This window comes from Mizuhopecten yessoensis, unplaced genomic scaffold, assembly GCF_002113885.1.
Source record: "Mizuhopecten yessoensis strain PY_sf001 unplaced genomic scaffold, ASM211388v2 scaffold8991, whole genome shotgun sequence".
NCBI classification, from domain to species: Eukaryota; Metazoa; Mollusca; class Bivalvia; order Pectinida; family Pectinidae; genus Mizuhopecten; species Mizuhopecten yessoensis.
The window spans coordinates 131,612-154,345 of NW_018407824.1; the positions used below are offsets into that span (position 1 = coordinate 131,612).

A 22,734-nucleotide genomic window follows, 5' to 3' on the forward strand; every position below is an offset into this window, starting at 1 on the left:
GTCACCGATTTGGTAATGAGGTCATCTTCTAAAAGAGAGAAGAGACATAACATGATTTACATAAAATATCATTTATACCTTTTGTCGATACCGCAGCGACTTTTGCAAATGTTTTTTTTTTTGACAGTGTACCCATTTGACTTTTTTTGGATTACATACGAACCGTCTTCTAGGTTAAAGCGTCAACCGTAGACCCCGCCCCTTTGAATACTAGTTGTTACTTCTCGAGACTGCTACGAAGGCACATTTTGCCACACCGCTGGTTTTTTTTTTTGTTATCATATATATTCGTTTTTATACAAGTGAAATAAATATATCGTAATGAACGGGAACACCATGGACTTATCTATTTCTTACATTCTTTTCACGTCACGCCACGATCAGAAAAGTCCGGGAATGTGTAGCGTAGTTTTTTACGCCAAATTCTAATGACGTCACGCTTGACAACAAAACAAAGCACCCTTTTGAATGGGTTATCACTGCAACTTTGCCGTTTGCTAGTATTATCTGGTAAGATTCTAAGACAAANCCCCCCCCCCCCAAGCCATTGACAAAATAAGATTCCATTATTAATTTATGAACAGAACAAGAAATTAGGCTGGAGCACAAAATCTATACTTGAGCATGAGCATGAGAACGGTTTCATGATTTCGGGCCCTGTTCTTTGCATACACAGATCAGCTTTTGTAGGCTAGTTGTAATTTACGTGAGATAGTTTTTGTATGCATGAACAAGTTTTTTTTTATGTATGAGAGTTTAAGTGATGTTTGCATGCGTGGAATGACTATTAGTAGACTTACGATCTTTGGTTTAATACATTTTTGAGGATTTATATGCATACGATGATTTTTGCAAACCTGTGATAATTAGTAATATATAGATACCAATGTATGTATTTTACAACAATTATAAAACCTTTTCAGCCTATAAATAATGTTTTTGCTCGGATGAAAGCGCGCGAATGGTCGTAATGTGATAGAAAGAAACCGGGGTATCCGCTGAACATTTGCCTGGTCTGAAAGATGACCCAATACCTGTTGATATTCGATCGGGGAATCGGAAGACGAGTGTTCTATCAACTTCAAGACTCGACCACTATGTACTCATAGGTTAACGGTTAGCATCCATTATATACATACCTTCTATATGGTACAAGTATGCATTGGACGACCATAAGATAAAGCGAATGACCCTTGTACTTGTGTAGACAAGAGAGCACTGCTTTTGGTGTTGCGAAAATGTGATGATGACGTTTGAGTTCACTATGGCTCAAAATCATATGAACTCAAAGCAGTGAAGGAAAAACGGTATGAGAAATAGTTTCTGTATCGAGTTATCTATTTCAGTAAATAGATGGGTAGGTTACAGCACAACATTACAGAAAACATTCGTTTAGTCACAGCACTTTACTACAGAAGACATTGGGTCGGTTACAACACTTCTCTACAGAAGACATTGGGTCGGTTACAACACTTCTCTACAGAAGACATTGGGTCGGTTACAACACTTCTCTACAGAAGACATTGGGTCGGTTACAACACTTCTCTACAGAAGACATTGGGTCGGTTACAACACTTCTCTACAGAAGACATTGGGTCGGTTACAACACTTCTCTACAGAAGACATTTGGTCGGTTACAACGCTTCTCTACAGAAGACATTGGTTCGGTTACAACACTTCTCTACAGAAGACATTGGGTCGGTTACAACACTTCTCTATAGAGGCCATTGGGTCGGTTACAACGCTTCTCTACAGAACACATTGGGTCGGTTCCAACACTTCTCTACAGAAGACATTGGGTCGGTTACAGCACTACGCTACATAAGACATTGGGTCGGTTACAACACTTCTCTATAGAGGCCATTGGGTCGGTTACAACGCTTCTCTACAGAGGACATTGGGTCGGTTACAAAACTTCTCTACAGAAGACATTGGGACGGTTACAACACTTCTCTACAGAAGACATTGGGTCGGTTACAACACGTCTCTACAGAGGACATTGGGTCGGTTACAACACTTCTCTACAGAGGACATTGGGTCGGTTATAACACTTCTCTACAGAGCACATTGGGTCGGTTACAACACTTCTCTACAGACGACATTGGGTCGGTTACAACACTTCTCTATAGAGGCCATTGGGTCGGTTACAACGCTTCTCTACAGAAGACATTGGGTCGGTTACAGCACTACGGTAAAAAGGACATTGGGCATGTTACAGCACTATTATACAGAAGACATTGGTTCCGTTACAGCACTACGCTAAAGAAGACATTGGGTCGGTAACAGCACTACTCTACAGAAGACATTGGTTCGGTCACACCACTTCTCTACAGAAAACATTGGTTCGTTTACAGCACTATTCTACAGAAGACATTGGGTCGGTTACAACACTTCTCTACAGAACACATTGGTTTGGTTACAACGCTTCTCTACAGAACACATTGGGTCGGTTACAACGATTCTCTACAGAAGACATTGGGTCGGTTACAACACGTCTCTACAGAGGACATTGGGTCGGTTACAACGCTTCTCTACAGAGGACATTGGGTCGGTTACAAAACTTCTCTACAGAAGACATTGGGACGGTTACAACACTTCTCTACAGAAGACATTGGTTCGGTTACAACACTTCTCTACAGAAAACATTGGGTCGGTTACAACACTTCTCTACAGACGACATTGGGTCGGTTACAACACTTCTCTATAGAGGCCATTGGGTCGGTTACAACGCTTCTCTACAGAAGACATTGGGTCGGCTACAACACTTCTCTACAGAAGACATTGGGTCGGTTACACCACTTCTCTACAGAAGACATTGGGTCGGTTACAGCACTTCTCTACAGAACACATTGGGTCGGTTACAACACTTCTCTACAGAACACATTGGGTCGGTTACAACGCTTCTCTACAGAACACATTGGGTCGGTTCCAACACTTCTCTACAGAAGACATTGGGTCGGTTCCAACACTTCTCTACAGAAGACATTGGGTCGGTTCCAACACTTCTCTACAGAAGACATTGGGTCGGTTACAGCGCTTCTCTACAGAAGACATTTGGTCGGTTACAACGCTTCTCTACAGAAGACATTGGGTCGGTTACAACCCTTCTCTACAGAAGACATTGGGGCGGTTACAACACTTCTCTACAGAAGACATTGGTTCGGTTACAACACTTCTCTACAGAAAACATTGGGTCGGTTACAACACTTCTCTACAGACGACATTGGGTCGGTTACAACACTTCTCTATAGAGGCCATTGGGTCGGTTACAACGCTTCTCTACAGAAGACATTGGGTCGGTTACAACCCTTCTCTACAGAACACATTGGTTTGGTTACAACGCTTCTCTACAGAACACATTGGGTCGGTTACAACGATTCTCTACAGAAGACATTGGGTCGGTTACAACCCTTCTCTACAGAAGACATTGGGGCGGTTACAACACTTCTCTACAGAAGACATTGGGTCGGTTACAGCACTACGGTAAAAAGGACATTGGGTCGGTTACAACGCTTCTCTACAGAACACATTGGGTCGGTTACAACACTTCTCTACAGAGGACATTGGTTCGGTTACAACGCTTCTCTACAGAAGACATTGGGTCGGTTACAGCACTACGGTAAAAAGGACATTGGGTCGGTTACAACGCTTCTCTACAGAAGACATTGGGTCGGTTACAACACTTCTCTACAGAAGACATTGGTTCTGTTACAGTACTACTCTACATAAAACGTTTGTTCGGTTACAACAGTACTCACTAGATGACATTTGGTATGTTACAGCGGTACTCAACATAAAACATTGGTTCGGTTACAGCACTTCTCTACAGAAGACATTGGCTCGGTTTCAGCACTACGTTACAGAAGATATTGGTTTGGTTACAGTAATACTGTACAGAATTCATTGATTAGTTTACAACACTATTCTACAGAAGATATTTGTTCAGCTACAGCACTAATCTACAGAAGACATTGGGTCGGTTACAGCACCATTTTACAGAAGACATTGGGTCGGTTTCAGTATTTTCTACAGAAAACATTTGTTCGATTAGAGTAGTACTCTACAGAAGACATTTAGTATGTTACAGCGGTATTAACAGAAGACATTGGGTCGGTTACAGCACTTCTCTACAGAAGACATTGATTCGATTACAGCACTACGCTACAGAAGACATTGGTTTGGTTACAGTAATATTCTACAAAATTCATTGATTCGGTTACAGCAGTACTCTACAGAAGAAGATGGGTCGGTTACAGCACTACTTTACAGAAAACATTGGTTCGGTTACAGCAGTGTTCTACTGAAGGCATTTGTTTGGTTTCAGCACTTTTCTACAGGAGACTTTCCAGTCTACGGCTATTAAAGGGTCTCGAAGACAAAGTATGTTCAGAGAACGCCAATTCATGTGGCAGTGTCCTGGCAGCGTCCAATTCCTGAGAGTCGCTATCATAGCTAACAGAGCTTTCCAAGTGCCGATGCTAAAGTTAGGGTATGGTTCCATTAACACACAACTGGTAATCGCATAAACGGCTTTCCTTAAATCGTAAGACATCCATCTTAACATCAACACAGCAATCGAAGAGAGGTAAAACACATTACAATAGTCAAGGTGTGGTTGGAAAACGATTATAAATGACAATGTGTATAAAAATATGTTTGTTTCCCACCTATAAATCTTTCGTTGATAGCGATGTTTATGTGCACACAAGTTAGTTCTCGACACGGAATGTTTAATGCGATAGAACGATAGTAATACAACATTGCGAGTATAATACAACAAGAAGTGTGGAAATCGAATTTACTTGATATGTAGCGCGTTGGTCAATCGGATTAAGCTGCCACTGTAGATCTACTGGAAATCTTCAGTACAATCACGATTTACTACAGCAAATATACAATAGAGTTAACTCCTAATTATATACAGACAGCATTATTATATAATTATACAAATCACAAACTGATACACCTCGTTAAGCCAGTAGTTCTGGAATCACAAACACACAAACACACACACACACACACACACACACCCAGGACAATTCAGTGATCAAATATTGGTCCGCTGCTTCATTGAAACATTTAGAATATCCATATTTTTCTCTTTGTTCTAATCCTTATTTTCAGAGGTGCATTCCGTTGTTAGAATAATATGACCAGAGAAAAGTCATGGTACCGTGTCAAGTTATGACTTCAGACCGTGACCATACTTTGGTGTAGTCCCTTCATCAGTGAACACATCTTCATCAGGATCTTTTGGCTGTGAAGAAGTAAAACCCCATGAACTTAATAAACAATTAGCCATTGAAATTCTACCAATTACAAGTAAACAAACAAATAGACATATATGAATTACAGATAGAAAAAGGACTTTGAGTTCAAAGTTCTCGGATGAAACAAAAAGAATAATCTGTGACACAATATCAACGAATATCACATGATCATTGCGTGAGAAAAAGACGGTTGGTGATTACCAACAAACTGACTGTGTTATAAATTTCACCACTACCATCATTATTGATATCTGAGAAATAAGTGTGTTAGATTCAATTATTATAGAGTTTCCCATTTTCTCAAGCAATGCGCTATTGAATCCCTGAAATCGTTACACTCAAGCATTTTATTTCTGTTATCAAGTCAGTAGGCAATCATGTTGAGTACTCCGAAAGATGTTTCAGTGTACAAATCATTTCGATAGTCCTCGGGGTTGTTGATGAGGAACAAACGTTGTCACAAAGAAGTCGAACCACTCTTCAACAGGAACCTCCTCGACTTGTGTATTGGGATATATCTCCATTATCTGTCTCATAAAACACAACATTTGGACTAAAACCGGAAGTTGGAATCGAAGGGTTAATGCCCACTTCTTCTGCTAGGTTGAACACAAATTAACGGTCGTAAGATTATCTTGACACGGCACGCGTGGGGATCATTACCGTTTCGGCAGCATGTCCATTTTGTGTCAGAGTTATAATGTAATGGCTATTGAACAAGATAAAGAGGCAGTTTTCGTTTAATTTACTGGGTCAATTATATCTCGAGTGATGATCGGAGTTGGGCAATTCTAAAGAGAAACTGATTAGTATTGTTGGATCTCTACCAATTATCTTTTGATAGCTTTCAATTTGTAGTGTTACAAATTGATCTAAGTTCATCACAATTGTAACACAGTGAGATATTTTTAGTTTTGACTATTTCAAATAATCATAGTAACATAAACACGGATAGCATAAATTTCTTGAAATAGTTATGACAAAAAAATGAGCATAATTTGTCATTTTACAATAACAGTTCTTCAGAAGCTTTCACCGAGTCAGTTTCCGGTTACCACTCTAAACTGGACACGTGATTAAATGGTTAGCGGACACACACGTGACTCGATTCCTTCAATGAATCAGTCAAACCCTGCCGAAGCACAAACAAAGTCAGGAAATATATTTTTGGCACAAAGGTTATCACACGTAAGACCCGTCTGGGATTAATTGTTCTCTTGATAAAAGACGGCACGAGCGCTATATCCAGTATAGGTAGGAGAGATCTAGCATACCTAAGAAAGTTCCCTTTCATCACTGTCTGATTTAATTAAAAAAATGTGTTTATTGCACAGTAATACATTCCCAAAGCACTCATAAATCGAGTCTATGCGTACTTATATGAACATTCGGTTATAAGGATGTTTTTACTTTACAAACTAGTTGCCTATAAAGGTAATGGATAGCGTGTTGATTGTGTTTCGAATTACTGCTTCATAAAAATACACAAAAGGTAGGGGAGTCTGAAATGTCATCAATGCCGGTTTAGAATGGTTTAAAAACGAACATGTTTTCTTATTGCTATTTTAAAACGCATCATTATCCACTTCGGGTTGCTTCTCTCAAACTATTTTGTAAAATAAAAGCAAATATCATTATGGCATTAAAACATTTCCAGTACGTTTAACGTTTTACGTGCACATTGATATCCATAGTGTTAACTCTCTAAGTACGGTCGAGCTCACCGATAGCATGCATTATTTATCTAAAAATAATATGAGTTCACATTTACACTATTCTTGACCACGGGGTTAAGACATAAAGAATTGTACTTTGTTTTCATTTTAGATTTAAAACATCTCATTCTTTTTTTAACTATGTACCTGATAGATTTGACCCATTCTGAAAATGCGTCTTATCCAGCATGCTCTCATTTTGCCCATTGTCTGGCTTAGTCTTCATCAAAATCCATAAGTACGTTTTTGTATCTTGTATTTTACATTCCAGTTGATAGTAGGAGTCTCTCGATACAACAACTGCATGTCCAGCCGGACCATACTTGTAGGTGGACATGGAACAAGAACATGGTGATGGCGGAGTAATTCTAAGGTCATCTATATTCCGCAAACATGATCAGAGATCAGCTACTATAAACATTGATCATAAATCAGCCCCTAACAACGATCACAGATATTTGCTGATATTACTGATTATAGAAAAACTCATGTAAACATTGGTAAAATACCGGCTACTTTTAAAAATTCGACAGATCAGCTTCTCTAAACACTGATGAATAGTAGATAAGCTGATGTGAGCAATTATCACAGATCCACTGAGGTAAATAATGATAAACATCGATATCAGTTCGCAGACAACAACTATAAGGGAATACATAGCGTTCGTCAACAGTGTATGAAACTCAATAAATGCATTTTATAAGCCGAAGGACATTTTAGAAACGGATCATGTTTATATAACTGTGGATGTTGCGAATCTTTTCGACATCAGCCATTGGATTTCAAAATACAATTTTCTGATACAACAGAATTCTCGATTCTGGTGACCTTGTGTGATCTGTATGTCTGTGATCATTAGAGGAAAGGCGTGGCGGTAATATGGCTATCTAATGAGACTAGTCTGGACCACGGCATGACCGATTTCACCATGGTCACCAATTAAGGGCAATGTCAGGAACTATACGACAATCATAGACACTGCATTAGAGTGCTTATCCTTCATCGTCATTTTAGATGTTCATTTCGTCATGAAACAATAAATAATAACACCACACAATGTAAAATCGATGATCGTTGCATCAATATTACCTTTTCTATGTGAATATCTCTTTCATGAAAGCGTTCTTTCATTTATCGCCAAAATGCTTTGGTCCCGAAAGTTCCTTGGTGCTGAGTATATTGCCAGTGAAAAGTTATAGATCTCAAATCAAATATATCTCTGCTGGACTTTGCAATAGTTACTTATTGGTCAATATCGCACTTATTGACAGGCAGTGCTTTGACTGGTCGGTACGCAGGGCTTTGAACTAGCTAAAATGAGCAATTAAGTGGACGAGGCGGAAACGAAACCCACATGAGACGAGAGTGATTTATCAAATATCCCAGCAGCTGACGCCTGACAGACCCGCATCACAAGTGAAGACAAACGGTTTATGCTTTATGTCGTAAATTTTCTGCCTCCGAAAAGGCATTGTGTGTTGTAAATATGTGAGATTATTAGTGGGTGTCTATACTATGGCATTGTGTGTTGTAAATATGTGAGATTATTAGTGGTTGTCTATACTATGGCATTGTATGTTGTAAATATGTGAGATTATTAGTGGGTGTCTATGTGAGATTATTAGTGGGTGTCTACGTGAAATTATTAGTGGGTGTCTATGTGAGATTATATCTATGTGAGATTATTAGTGGGTGTCTATGTGAGATTCTTAGTGGGTGTCTATGTGAGATTATTAGTGGGTGTGTATGTGAGATTATTAGCGCGTGTCTATGTGAGATTATTAGTGGGTGTCTATGTGAGATTATTAGTGGGTGTCTATACTATGGCATTGCTAATAAGGCACCAGTTTGCAATATGTGAACTAAATGTGCACTTACAGAGCCTGGATTTATAACTATGCGATGCAATATATCGGAAATGTACCTGTTCTGGATGATCTCTATTCATCGCCAAGGACAGGTCGATAAAATAAAACGAGTTATTGTAGTAACACAGTAGTCGGTAGTTGTCAAATGGGATTTGGATTTTTCAGATTTTGACATGTACCAGTATTTTACTTCCCGAACATCCCTCTTTTAATAAAACTATAAAATCTTGTTAATAACAACATGTACGTGAATGCTACATGTTCTTTTTGTTGTGTTCGTATTTCTAACAGCTCATTTTAGTGCAATACCACTTGAAAACTACAAAACAGAAATTGTCATGCCCAACGCTTAGCAATACACACCATCCAATACCGGCTATGTTCAGCAGCAAAAGAAAATGTCTAATTCTGTTGTGTGCCCATTTCCCGTAATTTTGGAATGTGCGCAATTTACATACATGTACCTATTTTTTATATATGTTCTTTATCATTGGTTTACATAACCATAAAACTATCGTTCATATGTTCATTTATAATCCATAACTAATAATGAAAAAACGTAATGTTATAACTTATCGTAGACAAATAAAGTCCTGGCAGCATTTGTTTTGCCATGTTCAATAGTGTGACGTAATAGGTATTTAATTTTGCCGATTTAACATTGCTGGTGTGGGCCACTCACTCTGACAAAAGCATAACACCTCTTTATCGACAGCCAAATGGCCGTATAATAGGTAATTCTGGTCTGTATAGATACTGTTATATGCTAGTAAACGGATGTTGAAAATCTTAGCGATCTACATTTAGCAGAAACTGGGAATGCGAAAAGGTGCTTTAGAAATGAATCAAATATTGAGCATGGTATTATCTACAGGAATGAAATACAGGTATCAAGTAGTGCATATGACCGATTTTATTTGTTTATCAGTGTCTGGCTTCTGGCCTTTTCGTATACGAGAACTGTTGGTATTTCGTACTGAACGGCTTTGTAGCCGGCCAGCGTCCTCTGTGATCTCTGCGACCTCGTACACGATGTCGATGTGGAGAGGTAAGGCAAGGTAAGGTGAATCGACATTGAAGAAATTGTTAAATGGAATTTCAGATTAGTTGGGCACTTTCAAATCTGGAATAGTGCCATAGTCGTTCTTTAACCTTCAGAACAGTCCTGTCTGGAATTTTAGTATACATTAGTATAGAGATATCTTAAATTCCTTCACTTCCTTAGGACATGTATTAATATCGTTCCTAGGATACTATACAAATGCTGTGCGATAAACCATTAATTGCTTAAGGCACATAAGAAACAATGACCCCATCCAATATAGGTAACGACACCTATCGCAGGTAATTACATTAGAGATAGGTAAATGCAACTGGTATATGGTACATTTGTATATACTCAAACAAAGGAAAACATCTAACACAGATGACACAACAAGCATACCCTAAGTAAATGTACCTAATACAGGTAAACTTTTCCAATATTGATAAAAAAAAACCTGCATCAATAATGTGTCTCTTGACTATCAGTTTACGTGGAGAATAACCAAATCAATTTGATGAGATTGTAGAGGTGAAATATATCTATAACAGTTACATGTACCCTATTACACGTTTAACACCCTATACTAATATTCACAAACACACGTATTAGGGAACGTCTCAATCCTGGGAATATATAAAAATGTACAATTGCCTTTTTTCCAATAAATATCTTTAGTAACATAGAGATATTATACTGTTTCTCCAAATCTCTTTTGTCTATTATTCTTTTTGGTAAATCTTTACGATATTGTGATAAAACGTCTTGAAAATTAATAAGAGGAACAATGTTTACAGGCATGCACGATCTAACACCAGACTGTCACTCGGGTATCGTTATAACCAACGTTTCTCCACCCCAGAAATATGTCGTTTACTTCAACTCTCTATCAGTTTAATTGGACTGTCAATGGATCGTGTGTCATTAAGTCCTGTTTCAAAGCATTAAAATCAATACAGAACATAGTTGCAACGTTTGACGTTTTCATCTTCATGAATTACAATTATGATTTTCCACGCGATGCCATATATATAAAAAACATTTTTTGAGCACATATACCAGCTCTGCAACCTTTCTATCTAAATACGTAGTTGTATAGATGCTATCATACATGTGATTCTGAACGCGGGCTGTCAACACCTATCAGTAGACGTAATGTGATGTTCTTCCTTTGGTAACTCAATTTAAAACGGAAAATAACTCTTCAATGAAACGGAAGTAAATTAATGGTCATGGGAGATAATTCTGTTGGAAATATCATTAGTTTTACTTATCCAATTCGCACAAGAATAGGAAAGTTAACCAAAAAGACAAGTTTATTGTACAAAAGACTAGTTTGTAAGAAACGGCATCGATCATGAGGGAGAACGCCTGGTACAGTGCGGGAAAACTGTGGGTAAAGGCTATTTATAGTTTTCCCTGCATTTATAATTGCCTACTTATTCATACTTCATACCCACATTCAAATTCAATGGTTAACCTTTCAGATCCTTTAGTACTTTCTGTTAATGACCAGACGGAAAGTAGTGCATGGCTTTCTAAAATTGGTAATAATTAGACAAATGCTCACCTTCCGCTTGGATTCAGTCATACGTTGGTCACGTGTTGTCATGGCCTCGCCCGGCGCCCTATCTATCCACATGACGGCGCTGATCCGGCCGTACGTAAACATGAGTATAACGAGGGGTATGAAGTATTGTAGTAACATGATCATTGTTCCGTACAAACGTTTATCTTCAGGATTCTCAAACATTTCCTGACAAAATTTCGGGGCTGTTGAAACATTGACGTATTTGTGTGTCCAAGAAAACATTGCTGTGGGTATGGGAATGATAAAAGCTATGAACCAGATCAAAGCAATTACGATGAACGCTTGTTTTTTCGACATTTTTTGCCGAAGTGGGTAAATAATGGCGATATAGCGATCCATACTAATAGCGACGAGAGTAAAAGAACTGAGAAAAACTGTCACTGATTGGAGGAATGTAACAACGGGGCACAAGACGTCGCCAAATGGCCAATAATTTAGAACGAGGTTGGCAACAAACGTAAAAGGGATGCACAAAAGGGCCATCAAGAGATCACTCATAGCGAGACTCACTATGAAAAAATTCATTACCGTGCGCATGCGCCTTGCCCGAAACACTATAAAACACACTGTCAAATTTCCTCCAACCGATAGAATAATAATTGCTGAATACATAGTGATAATAATGGCCTGGAGATAAATAGGAACTTGTAAAGGAGTATGACCAATAGTACTTCTTCCGTCCGCCGGAACACTTGCGTTCAAAAGAGGAGGGTTGATGGTGGCATAATAACCCTGTTCCGTAGGGGTCTCGATTCCAGTCTCTGTATCCATTGTAGTAGCCAGGACGTCCCACGCTATCTTCAACACGGATGTCAAGCGTCTTGTTTAGACATTACAGATGGTGGCCATCATTCAAGCCTGAAAATAAACAAAAAAAATTATTGAAGAATATATTATCAAATGAAAGTCAAATAACACACAACCCCGGAACCTTCGATAAAACATGATCTCCCTGTAGATTCCCAGAACCAATAAAAAGACTGAAATAACGTATTAACCTAATAATAAGTAACATAAACAAAACATCTGACGTATATCATTTAATTAAGTGGTCTATATCTAGCTGTGTATAAACTAATAAACGTATGTCGACTCACCCCCTCTCGGTCGGAGATACATAACGATTCTACTCAGGTGCGCTACAGTATCAGACATATTTATAGCAATCTCGAATAAATAGGAAATTAAGCAGCAATTAGGTATATCTTAATACACGTATAGCATTATAAACTAAAGACAATTAGGCCAGGATGAGAGGCCCCACAATGTACTCCGTATGTAAATGTTGACTTCCAGCGGCGATCTGGTGCTAGCGCGGCCTATACCTGCCACTCCGCTAACCCTGCCTGTCGTAATGGCCTGCCGCATCAGGATAGCCAGGATACTGGTTAGGCTAGGCCTTTTATATCTGATGCCATCTGATGGCTTAATTGCTCCCGGGAACAGCGATAGCATTTCAATTTTTTTTTAATAAGAGAGAGGATCAAAATAATGTCTTCCGTTAACCCTGTCAAGTGTTTCTCATCTTTGTTTGAACCCATGGAGGAATTAGCACCAGATTTCGGAATTATAGTCTGCCTTAAATACAAAGTGAGCACGGCGTGTGTATATAACGAAATGTATCATTTTACCTTCAAACGCTTCGACACTTTATATATTAAGTATAGCCCACAAATATATGGTTTCTGTAATTAAAAGTTCCCTTGAGAAGTTTTTCATCTTTTCTTAAATCGAGACTATCTTGACCAAAGTTTTACAAAGGTTTCCAAGTTTGATCAAATCAGATAGCTTATAAAAGATGCCCTCATCTTTCAGATAAAAATTAGGAATGTCATGCTCTTCTTATGAAAAAACATATAAGACGCTCCTTTATATAGATGTAGGTTAGAGTACGGCCGTAAGTTTGTTCTTAACCGACGGATTCGGGTCCAAGTCTTCGTTTGTATAGAATGTTAGAAGATACAGGTTCACAAAAATAACAAATACTTAGGTATTGGGTGATATGCATAAATAAAGGGTATTTATGAAACATAAATCATGGTCTGTGTTTACAAAGACTGCTTGATATACAAACGTTTGAATTTCATTTGGACATCTTGCTCAGTGACTGGTCCTGTTTCAGAGATAATGATTATGATGATTATGATGATGATGAGTGGGAATGAAAAAGAAAATGTTGAGTGAGAATGATGATGATGATTATTTATTATGCCATCTTTGTTACATACATTTTGTACTGAACCACTATGCTGTAAAGCTTACGGAATAAAATAAACTGAACTAAACAGAGATTTAGTCTTTGACAAACTTGGTAAAAAAAGCCTTTGAGTTATACGTACATCATTATTTATGGTTTTGATTCTAGATGTGGTTTTGTAAGCGCCATACATAGAGCAGTGGTCATAAGACCTAGTATTTGGCCGGTATTACAACTAAAAGTAGTTCCAGTTGGTCTCGTTGGAACATTGGCGATGCTATTAAGCACTTAGTTTTTCTCTAAGCGCAGATATTTGTAGTCCGGCAATGTATTGAACGCGTTGATATGAAAGTCCCCCTTCATCACTTTTGTAACAATTTCAAATGATGCAGCGTCCGCTTTAGCTTCTAGGTTTTCTCTGTATTTGATCCTCGGAATGACACAGGTACACCACTCCGTCTTATGACGTCTGTCGTGTCTTATGAAGACATAACCGTGACTGAAGAAAATTTCACTTGGATGAGTATTATTTATGTTTAACAAAACTTAACAGCACGGGACTTACAGTTCAGAACTTGAAACTTGATTTCAACAAATTATTTAGGTAGAACCTCACATTCATGAAACAAATGAGTTTTTTTTTTATCGCGTGGCAGAAGTGTTGCTGTTTTTGTGTCAGTGTCATGAATCTTCAGACAATAGGGAGTGTCCACTAGCTAGAAGGTTATGTTTATTTCAGTAATATGAATAATCTCCACAGAGTACGTCTACGCTCACAAACTATACAAATAAATCGTAATAGGAACAGTTCAGGTGTGTTGAGATAATCCCTTCATTTGACACAGGGTTAGTGCCTCAGGGTTTAGGATGGAGTAAGATAGCAATGGACGGTAGCAATAGTAGAACAAATATTTATTTGTACTCGCTTGACTTCTTGTTAATGTATTCTCTGATATTTAGAAAAGAACATATGTTATCAATTAAAACATTCCTTGTCATTTTAGTTTAGACTGGTACCAACCAATGGTTTCTCAGTAGACGGATATGCCTGTCTGCAGAGCATTGTTGGTAAATATTCTCTTTAAGGTTTATTTATGAAGACAGCACTTGTCAGGAAATGTATCAAAAACATCCTATTGTGATGACCATATTGAATAATCGTAATAGTACGACCATTGCCAGCTTCAAAACGGTTTGATAGCGGTACTAGACTTGTATATTTCAGTTATCTTCTAAACTCGATTGTCAGCGATTACTCCATATATTCATGTATTCATCTTGCAAATATCTCAGATTCATTCCTGGAACTTTATATACCAAAACCTCAACATACAGAGATAACACATACCAAAACACCAACTCACAAAGATAATATCTACCAAAACACATCAACACACAACGATGATATATACCAAATCACCAATACACAAAGACCATATGTATACAAAATCATCAATGCACATAGATAATATATACCAAAACATCAACACACAACGATGATATATCCCAAATCACCAATACACAAAGACCATATGTATACAAAATCATCAATGCACAAAGATAATATATACCAAAACATCAACACACAACGATGATATATCCCAAATCACCAATACACAAAGACCATATGTATACAAAATCATAAATGCACAAGGATAATATATACCAAAACATCAACACACAACGATGATATATACCAAATCACCAACACACAAAGACCATATGTATACAAAATCATCAACACACAACGATAACAAATATCAAAACATCAACATACAACGATAACAAATATCAAAACATCAACATACAACGATAACAAATATCAAAACATCAACATACAACGATAACAAATATCAAAACATCAACATCCAAGGATATTTTGTACAAATAAATCAGCACACAAAGATAATATATACCAAATCATCAATACGCACAGAAAATATATACCAAAACATCAACAAACAAAGACAATATATACAAAATATCAGCACACAAAGATAATATATACCAAAACCTCAACACACAAAGATGATATATACCAAAACATCAACACACACATTTATTTTTTACCAATACATCAATACACAAAGACATTATATACCCAAACATCAAAACAAAGATAAAATATACCAAAACATCAACACAAAGATAATATATACCAAAACATCAAAATACAAAGATAATATATACCAAAACAGCAACACACAAAGATAATATATACCTAAACATTTACACACAAAGATAATATATACCAAAACATCAACAGACAAAGATAATATATACCCAAACATCAACACACAGACAAAACATATACCAAAACATCAATACACAAAGATAATATATACCAAAACATCAACAAACAAAGATAATATATACCAAAACATCAATACACAAAGATAAGATATACCAAAACATCAACACACAAAGATAATATATACCTACACATTTACACACAAAGATAATATATACCAAAACATCAACACACAAAGATGATATATACCAAAACATCAACAAACAAAGATTATATATACCAAAAAATCAACACACAAGGATAATATATAACAAAACATCAACAAACAAAGATTATATATACCAAAAAATCAACACACAAGGATAATATATAACAAAACATCAACAAACAAAGTTTATATATACCAAACCCATTAACACACGAGGATAAGTTATACCAAAACATCAACACATAAAGATAATATATACCTACACATTTACACACAAAGATAATATATAAAAAAAAAAAACAACCCACAAAGATGATAAAAACCAAAACATCAATACACAAAGAAAATATATACCAAAACATCAAAACACAAAGATAATATATACCAAAACATTTACACACAAAGATAATATATACCAAAACATCAACACACAAAGATAATATATACCAAACCATCAACACACAAAGATAATATATACCAAAACATCAACACACAGACAAAACATATACCAAAACATCAACACAAAGATAATATATACCAAAACATCAATACACAAAGATAATATATACCAAAACATCAACAAACAAAGATAATATATACCAAACCATCAATACACAAAGATAATTTATATTTGCTTACCTTGCGAATTATATTGTATAGCATGAATAATGATAGACAATTCCTAGATTGGTAACTTAGGTATAGAGCATGGTTTTATATCCGCTGAACCAGTAAAGAAGAACGAATTTCTTTTGCGGTTTTACTTTGATATTCTTCAATGAATACTTTTATACTAATAGATAAAAGTGCTATTCTTATCTGGTGAAAACAGCTAATATATCTTTGGAACGAATATTATCAATGTGTGTCTCGTTAAATATCTCGGTAGTGGCGTGCTATCAAGCAACGCTGTTGGAAGTCAAAGACAAAACGTAGCAGAACTGTTGCACAATTTACAATCATTATCATAATTTGCTTTCAGAGGAACTGCCATCTTTATAATTTAGTCCAGCGCTGACGATTGCATGTCGCGAAACCACATTTATTCTGACCCCATGAAGGAAACAGAAGCTAACACGGCACAAAAGACTAGACAAATATATGGCACAGGACCCACGTTCATGACTATCAGAGACATTAGGACCCACATTTGTGACTATCAGAGACATCAGGACCCACATTTGTGACTATTAGAGATATTAGGACCCACATTTGTGACTATCAGTGACATCAGGACCCACATTTGTGACTATCAGAGCCATTATGACCTACATTCGTGACTATCAGAGACATCAGGACACACATTTGTGACTATCAGAGCCATAAGGACACACATTTGTGACTATCAGAGCCATTAGGACCTACATTCGTGACTATCAGAGACATCAGGACACACATTCGTGACTATCAGGGACATCAGGACACACACTCGTGACCATTAGGGACATCAGGACCGCCACTCGTGACCATCAGGGACATCATGACACACATTTGTGACTATCAGGGACATCAGGACCGCCACTTGTGACCATTAGGGACATCAGGACATACACTCGTGACCATTAGGGACATCAGGACCGCCACTCGTGACCATCAGGGACATCAGGACATACATTCGTGACCATCAGGGACATCAGGACACACATTCGTGACTATCAGAGACATCAGGACACACATTCGTGACTATCAGAGACATCAGGACCGCCACTTGTGACCATCAGGGACACCAGAACACACATTCGTGACCATCAGGGACATCAGGACACACATTCGTGACTATAAGGGACATCAGGACACACACTCGTGACTATAAGGGACATCAGGACCGCCACTTGTGACCATCAGGGACATCAGGACATACATTCATGACCATCAGGGACATCATGACACACATTCGTGACTATCTGAGACATCAGGACCGCCACTCGTGACCATCAGGGACATCAGGACCGCCACTCGTGACCATCAGGGAAATCAGAACACACATTCGTTACCATCAGGGACATCAGGACTGCCACTTCATACGTTATGTCGCCGCGACAGCGGTATAGGAATAGTGGGCGGAACTATACATTTGTATAAACTGTACTATTTACACAAAGAAGTAAAGTTTTCGAGGTCTTGATAATCTAGTCATTCTAAATGACACAATAAATCAAAATCAATCAAACAATATTTAAGATAATTTGATTAGTCGACCTTTTATTGATCCGATCATAGTGTTTTACAACCATCCACTTATCAGGGAAAGACCTTTCGACAGAATAACGTTTGGTTATTGTAGTGATACTTTGTGCTTTATGAGCTGTTTTGGACGATATACGTTTAAGATGCCTGTCGGTATAAAAACGTCGCGAGTGGAGGCTACGCTAGTACTTAAACCGAGAGCAGAGATAAACAAAAGGAAAATGAGGTTCTCTGGAATGGTAAGCGTTGTTTACACAACATATGCGGCACCGAATATGATGTCTGCTAGCTATAGGTCGTCAACGTTCTAACTCATAGTGAACATGTCTTTGTAATAATGGTTACTTTAACGTTTAAGCATTTCTTTGACGTAGAGTGAAGCCTTTTAAGTGGGAATATGATGGCTAAGTGGTGGTATGGTCAGCAGGAAGTATCTTTTCCAAACATCTGATAGCAGGCTCTAGAGCAGACAGCCATGTAGCTAAAAACAGCAGGACTGGTAAGTGATCGCTTTTGTAAAATATAAGTCGTCAGATTTGTCAAAAAGCTTGTCAGTGAGATAACCATTAATTCAATAGTAAGATATTGAGGGGATTTCTTTATGGTGTCTTTAATTTCGAATTATATGCGATAGAGTAGAGGCAAATTTCGCAATGGTCTTGCTATTCAAGAACAAGATAACCTGAATGCAAACACTATGTTTAAAATACAAAATTCAGGACGGTAGCTTATCCCCTTCCTCACAATCTTTTGTGTAAATCTAGGCAAGGAATACAAAAATAAGTCAGATAGAAGTGATAGACAGTTAGTCCTGTACCGAATTCTCCTGTAGCAAACCGTACTAGAATGCTATCATTTGTGGACGATATCGTCCTCTGTGTACTCTAGCGGAAATGGCCTAATTAGTTGTGAGCTTTCATTGCGATCAATCTATTCGAGTTAAATAACTTTTCTTGTAAGCAGTGTGATGTTTGATAAAATAAGTCATAATTCTATTGACATCAATATATTTGATCTGGTAGCCAGTTTAGACAGAAAAGAATGATGCACCAAATCACTAAAGCATTAATTAAGGTTAGAAAGAAAATGCCGAGATGGCAAATCTCTGGGGCGTGAATTAAGTTCAGGATAGTGAAGATGGTATACAATGTGGAAAAGCGTTTAGATAAAACCTATGTAAGATACGTGTAACGGACTGAGATAGATAAAACCTATGTAAGATACGTGTAATGGACTAAGATAGATAAAACCTATGTAAGATATGTGTAATGGACTAAGATAAATAAAACCTATGTAAGATACGTGTAATGGACTAAGATAGATAAAACCTATGTAAGATACGTGTAATGAACTAAGATAAATAAAACCTATGTAAGATACGTATAATGGACTAAAAAAGATAAAACCAATGTAAGATACGTGTATTGGACTAAGATAGATAAAACCTATGTAAGATATGTGTAATGAACTAAGATAGATAAAACCTATGTAAGATACGTGTAATGGACTAAGATAGATAAAACATATGTATGATATGTGTAATGAACTAAGATAGATAAAACCTATGTAAGATACGTGTAATGGACTAAGATAGATAAAACCTATGTAAGATATGTGTAATGAACTAAGATAGATAAAACATATGTAAGATACGTGAAATGGACTAAGATAGATAAAACCTATGTAAGATGCGTGTAATGGAGTAAGATAGATAAAACCTATGTAAGATACGTGTAACGGACTAAGATACATGCCACTTGCACATGATCCTGTTTTATATATAAGGGTAACAACTTTAAAAGAAATTGATATATAACATGTATGGACAGTTAACATATTTATGATAAATAGAAGTAAGCAGGATGATTTTTTATCATTCTGATCGTGAATTTTCCTTTTCTTGACAGTAACTTTCCACGAAGCTTACATGTCACAGTTGATTCGGGTGTCAAGAGCTTGCTTCGAATATCATTATTGCGTGATAGATGTCGACTGCTTACAGACAGATTTACAACGCAGGGTTTGCAAAGATGCATGCTGGTGAAGACTGTGGACAAGTTTCGGGTTCGCCATCATGATCATCAAAGGAAATGTGCTATTTCTTTGCGTGATATGAAGTTCGACGTTATTGATTACGCTCATGAGGTTGCTTTGTGGTTTTGTTTTCTCTTCTTGTATTCTCGATGTAAGTACATATAAGGGATGTCGTCAATAAAGTAGATGACGCTTGACATGGTCTTATCATCCTAGTGTTTTTTTCGAGGATCACCATTTCTATTTATCCTTTGTTTAAATGCTGCTTTAGTTTTATCGATTTTGAATTCAAATAATGGTTTTGTTCCTTGTTCTACTAAAGCATTCTGTTGCTGTTTAATTCATATATGGCTTTACTCATTGCTTATTTATTTATTAGCACTCGTTTTTTCAGTTTATATATTTAAGGGATAAACGCACGCAACCCTACCCCCCCCCCCCCCCCCCCCCCCCCCACCCCCCTTCTGTTTCAAAAATACTTTAAAACAATTTAGATTAACATTGCCAATACACCCTAGAAGGACGAAACACCTGTATGGTGCAGTGTAATTCATTTCAGGCATAATATATCTATTACCAAATTGTATAGGTGTAATCACCTGTGTTTATGTTACGTTACTCCTTGATGTTTATCATTTATGTCTCGTCTACCCAACATAAGACACTGATAGGAAACCAATATAATTCATTTTTACCTGAATTGTTTCTGGTGAATTTCGAAATAATTTACAGTTGGGAATCCTTTAAACCAATCAATATTATATTGCATGTCCTATTTGTAATACCATAAACAATATAAATCCTTCCATTATTGTTAAAAGAAGAACTGATAACTCAATTCATATGTCAAAACTGTGAGATGCACAATATTCTAGGGTGGAGGTTTATTGCGTAATCGTGCTACGTTTTTGCGTTATAACAGGGATGTTGCTTTAGATGTAAGACCAGGAAACCAATATAACCCAACGGTTAAAAAAAATGTCTGAAGGAATTATGTTATAATCATGGGATTTTCCGCCTGAATAGAATAGTCGTACGCAATAGAAACGATCACTTGTTGTCAGCGGCTTTTGTTTTGCATTAAGTTTTGATTCGAATATGATCTGTTTATGTATCCGACTTGTCATACAACAAAAGGCTGACATGATTACTGAATATATATCTCCCGTTGCATTTTTGCTGATATACCCACATGATCTATAAACTGTTTAAAAATACGTTCTTATTTCTATATTTCTTCTTGTGTAGATAAATTTAACTGTAAATTCTAAGACATCGTCAATGACGTCATTGCATTATGCTATGTCTGGTTCCTACATCTTTCACTTCCGGTTGACGCGGTTCCCTACTTCTGTATTTCTGTTGATTATTATACGTCACAGAGTGGTACACTTTGCTGGTACACACTAAGTCCCCGAGGTCGGTCGTGCGCAACCTTGTTATTGGATGTTATTCTGGTACTGTTTACTTGACATACGAGTGCAAAACAAAACATCTGTTTTAGCCAAGTGTTTTACCAAGACGCTTTTACAGTTTTGTTGTTCTTCTAACTACTCTTTATTTAACGTCGTGTACATTGTCAACAACAAACTTAAGCTATGTAGAGACTTTATTACGACTCCACCAAGGGAGAAAATGTTGTGTTCGTGGTGGAGGAAAACCCACGGGGTAAAACCACCGTGCCATCGGAGAGATAACAATTAACGCTCTCAGACATCACCTTCTTTTTCTACTACCGCTGGGAATCGAGCCGAATTTTGTTTGGAGAGTGAGTGGTCTAAAGGTAACGCTTGATTGCACACAGTAGTTACCCATATGTATTGGGACACTCTAGGAACTCATTCTTTGGCCTTAAGAACCACTGATTGGTCCCAAATGGATGAAAATAATCATAATTTGTATCGTGCAGTAAACCTTCTAAATGTTCAAATACATTGTAGGTGCTTCGTTCTATCGATTATGTTAGATTTGGTCATTATGATAAAAACGTTCTCAAAACCAGGAAATCTTACGTAAAATCGGTTATAGAGCATCCGAGGAATGTTTGATAGATCTGAAATGTCAGCCTTGTCTTAGTTGTAAGGTTTTAGTCTGATGGCCAGTGGTCAACGAGTGACCACATCATCAGTAGACACTGTAATAACGTTTCACCACAGGGGTTACTCCAATCTGAAATGTCAAATCAGTGACACCACATATGGTATCTTGTCCAGGCCATCAATCTTAGAACCACATATGTCGTGAGTGATATACAAAGATAAGTCAAAATGCCCATAATTGTGCCGATTCAGACACAGAAATGATCGTTGTACATATTTATCTTATATAAAAAGTAATAGTACCAATGCAATAGATATCTCAGCACATAACT

The 22,734-nt window shown here is 37.1% G+C and overlaps 1 protein-coding gene across 2 annotated transcripts in view; it reads right to left on the minus strand.

Annotated features, from left to right (window-relative positions):
• Positions 1 to 22,734, minus strand: part of LOC110457000 (RYamide receptor-like) — a 58,767-nt gene that overhangs the window by 15,351 nt on the left and 20,682 nt on the right. Inside the window, exons 1-2 of one of the 2 annotated variants that reach the window (XM_021508085.1) lie at positions 12,584 to 12,666; positions 11,466 to 12,344 (exon numbers count right to left, since the gene is read on the minus strand). In XM_021508085.1, coding sequence (XP_021363760.1) covers positions 11,466 to 12,257 — 792 coding nt within the window. In that variant the 5' untranslated portion in view covers positions 12,258 to 12,344; positions 12,584 to 12,666. Of the gene's footprint in view, positions 1 to 11,465; positions 12,345 to 12,583; positions 12,667 to 22,734 lie in introns of those variants that run through there. The other variant, XM_021508087.1, reaches the window with a different exon arrangement.